The sequence below is a fragment of the Etheostoma spectabile genome, chromosome 10 (genome assembly GCF_008692095.1).
Source record: "Etheostoma spectabile isolate EspeVRDwgs_2016 chromosome 10, UIUC_Espe_1.0, whole genome shotgun sequence".
NCBI classification, from domain to species: domain Eukaryota; kingdom Metazoa; phylum Chordata; class Actinopteri; order Perciformes; family Percidae; genus Etheostoma; species Etheostoma spectabile.
In genome coordinates, this window is record NC_045742.1 from 2032351 (window position 1) to 2045161 (window position 12811).

At 41.9% G+C, this 12811-nt stretch overlaps 2 protein-coding genes and 1 long non-coding RNA gene across 3 annotated transcripts in view; 1 reads left to right on the forward strand and 2 right to left on the reverse strand.

The window, feature by feature from the left end:
• The window catches only part of p2ry10 (P2Y receptor family member 10), a 5585-nt gene extending 2389 nt beyond the window's left edge, over positions 1-3196 (reverse strand). The window contains exons 1-2 of the mRNA XM_032527544.1: positions 2828-3196; positions 17-290 (exon numbers count right to left, since the gene is read on the reverse strand). Coding sequence (XP_032383435.1) covers positions 17-201 — 185 coding nt within the window. The 5' untranslated portion in view covers positions 202-290; positions 2828-3196. The remainder of the gene's footprint in view (positions 1-16; positions 291-2827) is intronic.
• Positions 1-8096, forward strand: part of LOC116696507 (uncharacterized) — a 24223-nt gene extending 16127 nt beyond the window's left edge. Inside the window, exon 3 of the long non-coding RNA XR_004333752.1 lies at positions 8019-8096. This is a non-coding gene — a long non-coding RNA (uncharacterized LOC116696507). The remainder of the gene's footprint in view (positions 1-8018) is intronic.
• Positions 5267-12811, reverse strand: part of lpar4 (lysophosphatidic acid receptor 4) — an 8632-nt gene continuing 1087 nt past the window's right edge. Inside the window, exons 2-3 of the mRNA XM_032527545.1 lie at positions 6839-7623; positions 5267-6371 (exon numbers count right to left, since the gene is read on the reverse strand). Of these exons, the coding sequence (XP_032383436.1) occupies positions 5883-6371; positions 6839-7414 (1065 nt within the window). The 5' untranslated portion in view covers positions 7415-7623 and the 3' untranslated portion in view covers positions 5267-5882. The remainder of the gene's footprint in view (positions 6372-6838; positions 7624-12811) is intronic.

Sequence of the window (12811 nt, forward strand, 5' to 3'; positions counted from 1 at the left end):
GTGCCTGCGTGTGTACCTGATGTGTCTGCAGAGGACCCAGAGAGCAGTGGTGTTGAGCACCAGCCCCGGGATGAAGACCAGCAGGTAGACGTAGGTGTACATCTTCTCCATGTGCTCATTCCAGCTTATCATGTTGTGTCCACATTGTAAGGAGGAGTTGGTCTGGGACTTGTCCCACACTCCAGATATATTCCCAGTCATTTCCTCTCCAACACAGACACGGGTGGCATAACTCAACAACTCTTTCCCCTGATCAGTCCTGCATCTTGTAACCCACAGTCACTGAACACCTAAAGGAGAAGAACAATGGAATTGATGCTATACATATCCTTTTCTTAAGATTTTTTTCTTTTTGTCATTATAGGCCTTTTTTTGATAGGACAGCTTACACATGAAAGGAGAGAGAGAGGGAATGACATAGAGCAACAGGCAGCTGGTCGGAACCATACCTGCAGCCGCTGTGGTGAGGACCAGCCTCTGGATATGGGCGCACGCTCTACCAGGTGAGCTCTACATAAGCATTATTTTGTAACATGTAATTAAAAAATAATAATGATTAATAACTAACTTTAATAGGACATCCTTTATAAAGACTTCATAGGGTATAACTGATTGCTTTTTACTATAACTTACTAATGCTTTATGGATCTGTTATAATAAGTTATTAATAAGGAAAACACTTGGGTTGCCAGGTGAAGAAAAAAAACATCTGACTACAATATAAGGTCCACCAGTGGCTGTTATGGAGCTTTTGGTTGTATGCCATGACCCTCCCCAGTAGAGAAAGTTTGTCCAGTTGTTATTTTATATTTTGTTAGTATTTCGAAGACTTCTCATCCATAAGGACATGAAAGTAGAACTTGACAGTTCATTTTTTTTTGGACATTGTAAACAGCTGTTGGCTGATGTTTTGCCAATTGCAATTTCTTTCAGTTTCATCCTTATCTTTAGTTCATCAGGAAGACTCCAGAGGACATGCTACCTTCTGGAGAAAGGCTGCAGGGCATCTGGCCCACAATCCAGTTTTTAACAACGTATAAAAATTACAAATGGAGACAGAATATTTGTGGGTTCCTGTCTTTATAAAAAGCTATCACGTCAGCAGTTTCAACTGTCAAGAAGCCAATAATAAAGTAGTCATGAGTTTTACTTATTAATAAGCCACCCAGTCTACTGCTATAAATACAGTTACAGTCACATACACAATTGATAGAAATAGTGTAAGATTGCAGAAACTATGCAATGTAAACTATCATAAATGTGTTTTCTTGCAATTAACTGTAAAAAGTCTAGTTATTAATATAATATATAAATAATGCGGCACTACTAAGCCTTAAGTAAACAGTTTCCGACAATCAGTTACAAATATTAAAAAGTAGCGTAAAATGTAAAAATGATTATAGACTATTTAGACACCAATTCATTGGGAAAAAGGGACCACGTTGAAAAATACCAAATACTTTTATTTGTGCAAATTAGCACCTATTTAATTAGATGAGGTCTCATTTGCATAAAATGAAGCAGAAAAGTCCAGAAAACTTTTATTACAAAGAAATATTGTCTTAGTGTGAATAATCAACTGGGGAAGTGATATCTGTTAATTAAAATATCTTCCCTATTCACCTTAACATGGGCTGCAATGGGAAATGGTGGAATTACAGATTTCAGAATTTTTTAATACTTTCCACCACTATGATCTCTCAGGACTTTTTGAATATTATAGAGGAGACTTTTATGAGACTAGATCAGTTTTAAGAGTTCCTGTTGCAAATTGTGTGGAGTCATGTTACACAATGCCTGTACTAGTAGTCATGCTGGTGGACGATAAACAGCAGCCAACAAGATTTTTCTCCATTTGTCAAAATAATACTAAAGACATTAGTGGTGTGCAAATATGACAATAAGTATATTACAGAAAACAAAATGTAGTTCACCAATGTAACAGTGCCCTAAGCTGAACGGACTTCACGACCTTGCATGAATCATCTAGCTAAATCATGACTCGGCTTTCTTAAGGTATGCAAATGATTGTTTTTGTCTGCGCAATGCATTCACCGGACGCCAAATTAACAGAGTTGTAAAAACAGTTAGTAAAATGTGTCATAAATCAGAGATGTCTCTATCTGGCCAAACATTCTTGCAGGAAATGTGTGGAAGCAAGACGGAGCACTTGTTCTGCTTATCACCGAGGCATCGCCTTTCCTTCTGCCACCAAGATGACACCACACCCTTCCTCTGCCGGCCCCAGAGGGGGAAGAAAGAAACTGCTTCTTTTTTTTTTTTCGCTTAGCTGTAATTTTCACCAGTTCGGACTCCTATTGGCCGGGGTCTATCAGTGTGACACAGTCAGTCAACGGCTTCCCTCGCGTCACCTGTACAGTTAGGCAACTATGTCGGCAGACTTGAATTTAAGGAAGTAGTACGCATGTTTGAGGGGAAATTTTTGGTCCATTTTTAAACAGATTCTCAAATTGTCTTATGTTGAAGTCTCAAAGTGAAATCCCTGATGACATTTTAAAATCATCAAACAATGCTGCAATGATATAATTTAGCCTGCATGACAACAACAGAGAGACAATTGAAAAATAAAATACCTTTAACATCTCAATTAACTTGAATAATGCCTGTGAAATAAATCCAATAATACATACAGTACATACTGATACATTTTGACATACATTATACAGTTATACATTTCAAATGCTAAGTGGAGGGATTTAATAACAAAGCCCCTGTCATCAGCAAAATGTGACTTTGACCACATGTTCAGACAAAGTAGTGTGACCGCCTCACACGTACTTTCTCTCAACCCAAATTGTGCGATTACCTTGAGCTCCTCTGTCATCTCCCTTAATGATCAGGATGGATGGAAGGGGGGTGTTCAGAGCCAGGAGTGACCACCAGCGTCCGCATACTCCAGCAGCTTCATACGTGTCTGTAAACAGCCGGCTGACGCACAGACACTCTCTCCTCCTCGAGCGTTACAGTGGCAAACGGGGTCACCAGCAAACCTTCCTGTCGCAGATAAGCAGCACAGTCCTGTCAGTGCGTGCATGTGAGTCTGTATTCACGCGCCAAAGATGTGGCTTCTGTTTGGATGTGTTTGCATGGGTTGGTGGCGTCTGGTGTGGGGCGTGTGATCAGGGTAAGGGGAAGCTCTGCCCTCACGCATGCGAGTGTTTTTCTACCGTTCGTGACGTCACTGAGACCCTAGCAACCCAGGCAAAATGTAGGACGCGCACAGTATTTGACACAACAGAGTGTGTGGTTGAGAATACAACATAACAGCACTTCCTGGTAAAGACATTGATCTAAAAGAAGATAAAGAGGGAGGCAGATGTTAGCTTTCTCTTACCTCTGAGCATGTCTATTGCAGGGGATCTGGTCAGTGGACACAGCAGCATCTGAGGGCATGCACTTTGTTGTTACATTACTTTATTACAGAGTACTTATTGTCTCTGTTCTCATCCTGCAATGTTTGGGGATTAAAAGAAGTCTGCTTCCCCTATCAGATACTGCACTTCCGTTTTTTAAGCTGTTTTTATCAAAGCATTCATTTTGGGAGGTAGATTTGTTTGCAGTGGTGTAGACTCTTCAGTATGTGCTTTAGTCCTCTGACACTTCTCTCCTGAGATTACTGATAGCAAGGAGTGGCTCTTTGTCCTTTCGTAATACAGTTACGGTTTCAGAGGCGTGGCATCAAAAACCACAGTGGGACGAGATGGCAGCAGTTTTATCTATTCTGTTAGTTTCACATCACTCTGTGCATGTGAAGTCAAACCCAGAGAAAGCAGCTGCTGATAGGTTCCCAGGCTGTGCCAGGCACATGTGTGGCCTGTGGAGCTTTCCGGTGCTGCAGCTGTGTGGTTTCACCTCAACACACGTGGTTTGAGTTACATGTTATATGTATACGTGCTCTGCAAATAAAGTCTAATTGAATTAATTGATAATCGAAAAACATGTTGAAGGTAAATGACCACGTCAGTTCATCTGCGGAGTCTGTTCTGTTTTAACGTATGGCCACTAGAGGTCAGGACAAGCCAACACGCTCGATCTACTGAGCCACAGCGTGCAGTTTTCCTCTGCTACGACAAGAAGGGCGATTTCTCCATTAAAGGACACATTCGAAGGGTTGAGTGTCTTCTGCTGCAATATTTTGGCACATTCTTGGCATGAACCAATCAAGGAGTAAAGGGTAGTTGCTGCATATGTTTCTACACTTCCACTCTAATTATTTACTGCTTGACAGTACTTCTCTCCACTCCAGTGTATTAGCCTTCCTCCCTGCTAACCTTGACTCTAATTCCAGAGTCCATTTACTGTTGTCTGTCTGTCTCTGCTGTTGCAGTCATCCTCACTAGATTTCTTTCTCTCTCTCTCTTTTAGTGTACATACTGCTGTAGGTATAGAGGCGTGTGGCATTCCCAAGTACGGCCACAGATCTCATGGCTCTGTGAAGGAATGGATAAACAACTTGTACTAACATCATATATAATGTCCTCCTCTCCAGCAGGAGCCTGTTGTATACATACAGTACAAACAGAATCATATAGACTACCCTGCTGCGGGGTCCTTACAGTGACTCAACACACTGTCACTGTTAAAGGCTAACACACACAAGCAAGCCGGGAAATAGCTCTCTGAGAAACTTTCCATTTTCTCTGTACTGTGCTGTTTACTACCTGACATTTTGTTTTTAGGACTTTACATGAGATTGTTCAATAAAGAGTTGAAGAGGGACTAAAAGCTCTGCCACCTAGCTGGCCTACTGTCTGTTAGTTATATCCTGTGTGATAGAACTGTATGTTCTGATGGCATACCCAAGGCCTTATGGATAAAACTATTCACCAAATGCACCACAAATTAATAGAGGCAAACCCCTGGATCTGCTGACATTACTGTTTGGCTCTACGTGCAGTAAACATGATGATTTGAGGTTTTTAGTCAACAGTGTTCAACTGTACTTTGGAGTGTGTGTTCATTGCTGTGTGTAAGAGACTTTAAGCAGTCTAAGGCCAGATTAAGACAGAGAGAGCTCATTCAGAAGCAAACAATGGACCGTTGCTCCAGTCATAATCAGCATTTGGCCTGTGACACAGCACACAGGCCAAGGTCCTCGACTGGATCAGAGAACAAGATCGCTCTGGCTGCTTGATGGAAATGAAGAGACGGAACAAACCTACAGTCATGCTGACAAAGGCTAGTTCACAATGTCCAAAGCAGCAGGCCCGAGGTGGGGGACAGAAATAATAAATTCAGCCACAAATGCAATTTGAAACAGACATTTAATGGCCTCCAAACGTCAACATGAGACACATTTAACTTAGTAGGTCAGCGCGCTGCTGTGTTATAACAACAATGGGTCTCACCACACTAAAGAGCTTCAGAACATTAATGTCTAAAATGATAAAATGTGCTGTGAAAGCTTCAACTTCCTAACAATAAAACGGTAAGGGCTCAGTGTGTTACAAAAGTACTAAACAGCGTATTTCAACAACGCGGATGGAAATGTCCATTCTATCCACAATCCAGTGCATTTGTGAGTGTTTGTGTGTGTTAAGCCTGAGTGATGATGCGTTGCAGTCTCTTTTAGAGGCTCTGCGTGTCACTGGACAATGGTCCTGGTTTGGCTGGGTCTCTGATCCCTGTAGTGTTCTCTCATAATAAACACACACACACAGATACATTCCTCTGCGCTCCAGCGGTGGATTAATCCGTAAAGCCCAGGCCATACCTCAGGACTTACCTCAGGACTTAACTAATCTGCTGAGTTATGTGTTTTGTCACTTCCAGGACCAAACAGCTGATTGCCTTATTTGTCAAATTCAGGGCTCCTGTCAAACTCACACTGTCCTTCGTTACTGTCTTTTGTCCCAGCTGAGTTAGAACTGACTCTCAGACACCTTTGAATCTTTTCCATTGCTGGCCAGAGTGTGTGTGTCTCTGGGGAGAGTGTTTTCTGTGTCCTGGGTCTCAGTGTCGCTGCGGGGGATGCTCTCGGGCCGGGAGCCAGACCCTTTGCCTCCCATGGTCAAGCTTTTCTGGAAGCTCTCTGAGGTGAAGTAGTAGACCACAGGGTCCAGGCAGCAGTTGAGGCAGGCCATGCACAGAGTGATGGGGTAAAGAGTTCGGGCAAAGCGCTCCACCGCGCAGTTAGCCAGGGCCTGGGTCCGCACCAGGGCGTACAGGAAGAGGATAGAGTTGTAAGGGACAAAGCAGATGATGAAGATGCCCAGATGGACCAAAATCATCCGTAGGACACGTTTCTTGCTGTCACAGCCATGACCGACAGTCATCGGACGCCGCAGCGTCCGCAGAACAAGCAAGGAGCATACCAAGTTGGCCAGGAGGGGGAGAAGAAAGCCCACAACCTGGAAATTAAGAAGAAGCACAGCAAAATAAAAAAGTAGAACATCACTGCTATGTCTCTGGTTGGCTTGATTAATAAAAAGTGTGGTGCTGGGACCCGGATTCAATACTTTTTAGACACCAACCAAATTGCCTTTAAAGTATTGAGTATCGTAAAATGCCTTGTCACTTAATACCCAATTTCAATATCCAAGGAGTAAATCTCATCAGCGTCACTGAGCCAATTAGCATGCAGCATGCATCCAAGATCTAATAATGCTTGTGATTGACTGTCTAACGTTACACATCGCAGAGACCGGCAGGAAAAACTCTGTTACACAGAGACGGGGCTCACGTAGTAGGAGCTGAAACATTAATAATAATGTGTAATTTTTTTTTGTTGGTATGGAAGAAAGTATTGTAAAGGAACTATTTAATATTTTTGAACGATACACAGCCCTTCTGTTATTATGAGTCTCTCCTCACTCACCTCAATGAAAATGGTAATTTTAGACAGGTAGGTCCTCCAGGTGCTCTTGGAGAAGCCCTCAAAGCAAGTGGTGGCTCTGTTGTTGCTGTTGATGGTGGAGAAGAAGGTCACTGATATCCCCCCTCCTACGATGGTCAGCCACACGCCGGCACACACCAGCGCCGCGTTCCTGCGCGTGCGGATGGAGCGGGAGCGGAACGGGTAGACTATCGCCAGGAAGCGGTCCACGCTGATGCAGGTGAGGAAGAGCATGCTGCCGTAGATGTTGGTGATGAAGGCTGTTCCTGATACCTTACACAGTCCGTCTCCAAATGGCCAATGGCGGTTGACATTGTAGAAGACCTTGAACGGCAGCGTAAAAACAAACACTAGATCGGATAACGCTAAGTTAGTCATAAACATTGTGGTCTCGTTGCGCATCTTCATCCGGAAGCAGAAGACAAAGAGGGCGGCACAGTTGGTGGTCAGGCCTAAGACAAAGACCACGCTGTAGACCACAGAGTACAAGTTGTACTTGAAGGAGTCGTCAATGCCACAGTCCTCCATTCCGGTCTCGTTGAGCACCAGGCTAGCCATGGTGGCAGCTTTAAGAGGAAGGGTGCTTTACAGAAACAGGGTACGCCAAAGCTGTCAGGAAAGGGGGGAGTCGGGACGGATATCTTGGGACCGGAGGTGTCAGCAGGGGATCCACCCGTCAAGTCTCCTCCAAGTCATCGTGGACATTTAGACACACAAATGGAGGCGGGGGCAGTCAGGATGCACGGCTGTGGGGGGGGCCAGTCATCCTGTGGAGAGAGGAGGAAAAGCCCACAGTCACTTCCTCGCTATAAAAGATACAGCCCAACAGCTCCAGTTCTCCCTAAGATGAAGCATATTGTAAAACGTGTCACCTTTAGTAGTACATCATGTACATTTGTATGTTTAGTGTATTTAAACATATAGAAGGCAGACATTTATTCCACATCACACTAGCACAGACCCTCCATAAAAACGCGATTATGCGACCGCATAATTCAATTCATAATCAGCCAAAGTCTAATAATAATTATGCGGGGGCCGGATTTTTTTCCACTTTTGCCGCATAAATAGCCAATTTCCGCGCAAAATAATGCGGGGCTTGCATGATTTCATAATCCCCAAATTTCCGTTGCAAAAAAGTCTCAAATATCTTAGCAAGAAGTTGCGTTTACTTCACACAAGTGCAGCCATTTTCCCCTGTTGCCATGGGAACGTTATGAAGTGACGTAACTATACAACAAGACAAACACAGTCTCTTTTTTGTCAAACCACAGTTTTAGCAAATTCCTGCAATTTCATCGCATTTTTTAAGAAAACGTGCTGCATGATCAAGGATTTTTGCAACAATTACCAAAAAAAATGCATTTTTCTGGAAGGACTGACTAGTGTGAGTTTTAAACAACTAAATCTCAAATCTACAGCAAACAATAGCATATAGATAGGATTTTTTCTGATAAGACATCCGGCCATTTGTTTTTCTTACAAATAATGCTACCGTTACATATGCTTTATAACATTTATCAAATGTGTCTGACACCCTTCAGAGTGAACAAAGTAAAGCTGTATACATTTAAAATCATTCGCAGAGAAGAAAAAAAACATTTTAAATGCTTAAAGAATCAACTTTCTAACTTTCTAGCATTTAGTCCATTTTGGCATGGCTGTAACGTTCACTTTATTTGCTATGTTAGTCAGCATGTGTGTGCCTTTATGCCGTCCCTGTCTTATCTGTCAGTGTAAATAAACATGTCCCCAGGGTTTCAGTTCACATGGCAGTGTGGCATGCGGCTCTCAGGGGGTCATCAGGACTGTGAGAGGTGAATGGCTGCCAGAGACAGAGACGTGTACTGTAGATTAGGAGGTTAGGCATACGATGTAAAAGAGACCGGTGTCAAATCCCCTTCCACCCGCAAAAGTTCCCAAAGTGTCTAAGGCTGAACTCCAACTGGAGCAAGTAAATAACTCTGCTGCTCCCACCATCACACAGCACTGTTGTCATGATATACAATAGTAGTATTGTCAAACATGAACAACTCCAATGATTTGACATTGTAAAAGACAATGCATGTTCTAGTCATTTATTCCACGCCTAATATTTGTGTCAGAACAGGAACTAGATTGTTGGGAATGTGTTTGAGTTTCTCGATCATAGTGTGCTGTGTTATATTAACAAACTCGATCCATCCTTCTACATCCGAGTGATGGCCAAAGAGTTATGGATCATGTCAGAAAAGTGTACATTGTGTGTTTTGTAAGAGAAATAACACAATATGTACACAATATGGTTTCCAAAATCTGAAAAGAACAACCCTCATAACGTTATGTCTCTTGGAATAAGGGGTTACAAAATGTGTGTCAAAAACTAAAGATGTCAAGTGTGAAAGATTGGCCATTCACCCGGCAGGGAGACGGTCTGATGAAAGTCTTTCATCTAAGAAATCCAACACTTGTGGAGCTTGACCTCTGTTATGGACTAAAAACCTCAGGCTATCTCAGCCTCTGCTGTGGTGACTGGGACAAGCCTTCTTTATCTTCTTTTATTGAACAAGCCAAACTGGCATCATCTTGTGTTGTGTAACAGGGCTAAAACAGCAGTGAGGTGGTCGGGCTATTGGCCGATTGTCATCCAGTGTACCAATCCTGAGTGTCTCTGGAAAGATCGGTCTTTTTGCCACACACACACACACCACACACACACAAAGGCAACTCTGTGAGTGTGAGCATCCAGTCCATCAGTCCTGTCCTGTGCCAGCTGCAATGTGACATCTTTACTGCGTTTTCACACGCCTCCCAGAAAGCCTCCGCCGGCCCTCACAATACCCCCACTGTACCCATCTGCACCAAACACACACTTACATATGCACAAGTCTCCACATGTGCATACACAAGCAGGCAAACACTTACAAAGTACATGTGCCAGTCCTCACACACAGACACACACACACTAGACTACAGTTTGTAAAGTTGTGTGTACTGTGGCTCCGTCCCAGGACCTCTGACAGTGCCGGCTTCATATGCAGCTGATGTTGTTTCTGAAGGAAGCCGACTCTATACAACATTGCATTTAATTTTTAATTTTAATTTTAATTTGTATTCATAGATATGTGTGATATATGTGTGTATATGTGTTTGTTGTGTTATGGTTGTCTTGCTACTGGATGCCTAACATTTCCTTCGGGATGAATAAAGTATCTATCTATCTATCCATCCATCCATCCATCCATCTATCCATCTATCCATCCATCTATCAATCTATTTATCTATCTATCTATCTATCTATCTATCCATCCATCTATCTATCCATCCATCCATCTATCAATCTATCTATCTATTATCTATCTATGATCTATCTCTCTATCTATCTATTATCTATCCACCATCCATCTATCAATCTATCATTCTATCTATCTATCTATCTATCTATCTTCATCTATCTATCCATCCATCTATCTCTTCTATCCATCTCTATCTATATCTTATCTACTATGATTGATCTATATCTATCAATCTATCTATCTATCTATCTATATCTATATATCTATCTATCATCTATCTATCTATCTATTCTATCTATCATCTATCTGGCTGCTACAAAGTTGATTTGTAAGAGACAAGAACCGCATCTACTTCAGATCTGTAGCAGAGACACATTTATAGCATACTGTGGATTTCTAGGAGTCCTGCTGAGGGATTTCAGACGTGTGGTGTGTGTGTGTGTGTGTGTGTGTGTGTGTGTGTGTGTGTGTGTGTGTGTGTACTTCATGTACAGGTCATGGACAGCTGCACATGAAGGGTTTCGCCCCCGCAGTCGGCCGCGGCAGTGACAGAAAACGGGCCTCTGGGACCTGCTGATCTGAACAGATCGAGTTCAGCTCAGGTCCAGCTGTTCCTTTCTCTCACATGCCGGGAGGAAGAAGGCAGGGCGAGCTGAAGGTGGAGGACACCCAGGCGTGCAGCGTTCGGGAGAACATCTTCAATGCTTACAGCCAGAAGGTTTTTAGGTTTTTAATCAAAACGGTTTTAGAATTTTCTCTCACGTTACATCACACTCCACCAATGTCATAATAACATGAATATGCCGGTTATAGGTTCAAATTACATCGGAGCTGAAACTGTTGGCCCATTAATCCAATCGTTTTTAATAAGACTGTGGAGAAAAATGAGGTTCTGTCTAGATTGGGGGTCAGTCAGCACCTAAGTGTTGAGACTTTCTGCAATTCAGTGGTGGAATGTACATTTACTCAAGTACTGTACTTTAGTACAGTTTTGAGATACATGTGCGTTTGAGCATTTCCATTTTCTGCTACTCTATAGGCTACTACACCACTGCAATTTGGAAGCCAATACTGAACTTTTAACTCCCCTTTATTAATTTGACATTTGCAGATTCAGATTAATAATGCAAAATATAAATCAATAATCAAGCAGTATGTAAAATAACTGAAATTAGCCCCACCTTTACCAGCTGCAACATTGGTGATGCTTACACAATAATGCATCACTAATCATTATCCGGTGATGTAATATATAATTCTGAAATCATTTTGCATAATGAGTACTTTTACTTTCAGTACTCTGAAAGTAACATGTAATGAGTACATGTTGATGCTAATATTGTGTTCTTTTACTTAAGTAAAATTTTGAATGACTTTTATTAAATTTTTACATTGCGGTAATGCAACTTAAAGAAAGTAAAAGTTCTTCCACCATTGTTGCAATTTAGAGTCATGTTGTAGTAGGGCTGGGCAATATTTCGATGTTGCATCGATATCGCGATATGAGGCTCGATATCGTCTTAGATTTGGGATATATCGTGATATCGTAATATGGTAAGTGTCTTTTCCTGGTTTTACAGGCTGCATTACAGTAAAGTGATGTCATTTTCTGAACTTACCAGACTGTTCTTGCTCTTCTATTATTTACCTTTACCCACTAAGTCATTAAATCATTTCTGGAGAATATTTATCAAAAATCTCATTGTGTAAACAAAATTTAGTTGAAGCACCAATAGCCAACCCTACAATATCGTCGCAATATCGACATCGAGGTATTTGGTCAAGAGTATCGTGATATTTGATTATCTCTAAATCGCCCAGCCCTATGTTGTAGTTCACATGAGCCTACTAAAAATTGTTCTGTGCCCCTAAACACATGCCTTGCGATGCATATTCAATCTACCATATCCTATGTAATTAATCCTTGCATAAAAAACAGTTCAGTTCTTGAAAGGGGCTGTGTAGCAGTGTAGTCACGTCAGGGGTCTTCAATGTTTTCCAGGCCAAGGACCCCCAAACTGATGGCGAGATGGAGCGGGGACCCCCTAATTATATATATTGTATAAAATTGTGTTATATCAAACTGGTCCTATAGTGCCATGTGTAAATGTACCTTATTATTGTGCATTCAATACTAAGATACTCAAATAATACACAGGTTCATATATTCATGCATTGATGACTGAAAGACAGCAGGTATACCCACTAAGAAAGCTCCAGGTTTTCCATATACACACTTAAAAATGCATGAGAAATGGTGAGTAACAACATCATTTCCATTATAATTTTGATATTTTTTTGAATTGTCATCAGTGTTTTTTGTCTTTGGTTAGGCTAAATAAAGGGATGCCCACCGCTGATTGGTGCATAAAGGTGTGTCAGAATGCAGGAAATAAAGTCTTTGATGCTCACAATTTCCCTGGGGGAGGACACCCGGACCACCACTATGATATCCCCCCACCCCCCAATAGCCCAAATACAGTAACCCACTACAATACATTAAACTACACCACTGGTGTAGAGGTCACATAATGTGTGTAGTAAATTGCATTAGCCTGTTTTAAAAGGTGATTGTGAACGCCTTGCCTTTTTTTATTTTATTTAACCTTTATTTAACCAGGAAAGTCCCGATGAGGTTAAAAACCTCTTTTTCAAGGGAGTCCTGGCCAAGAGGCAGGCA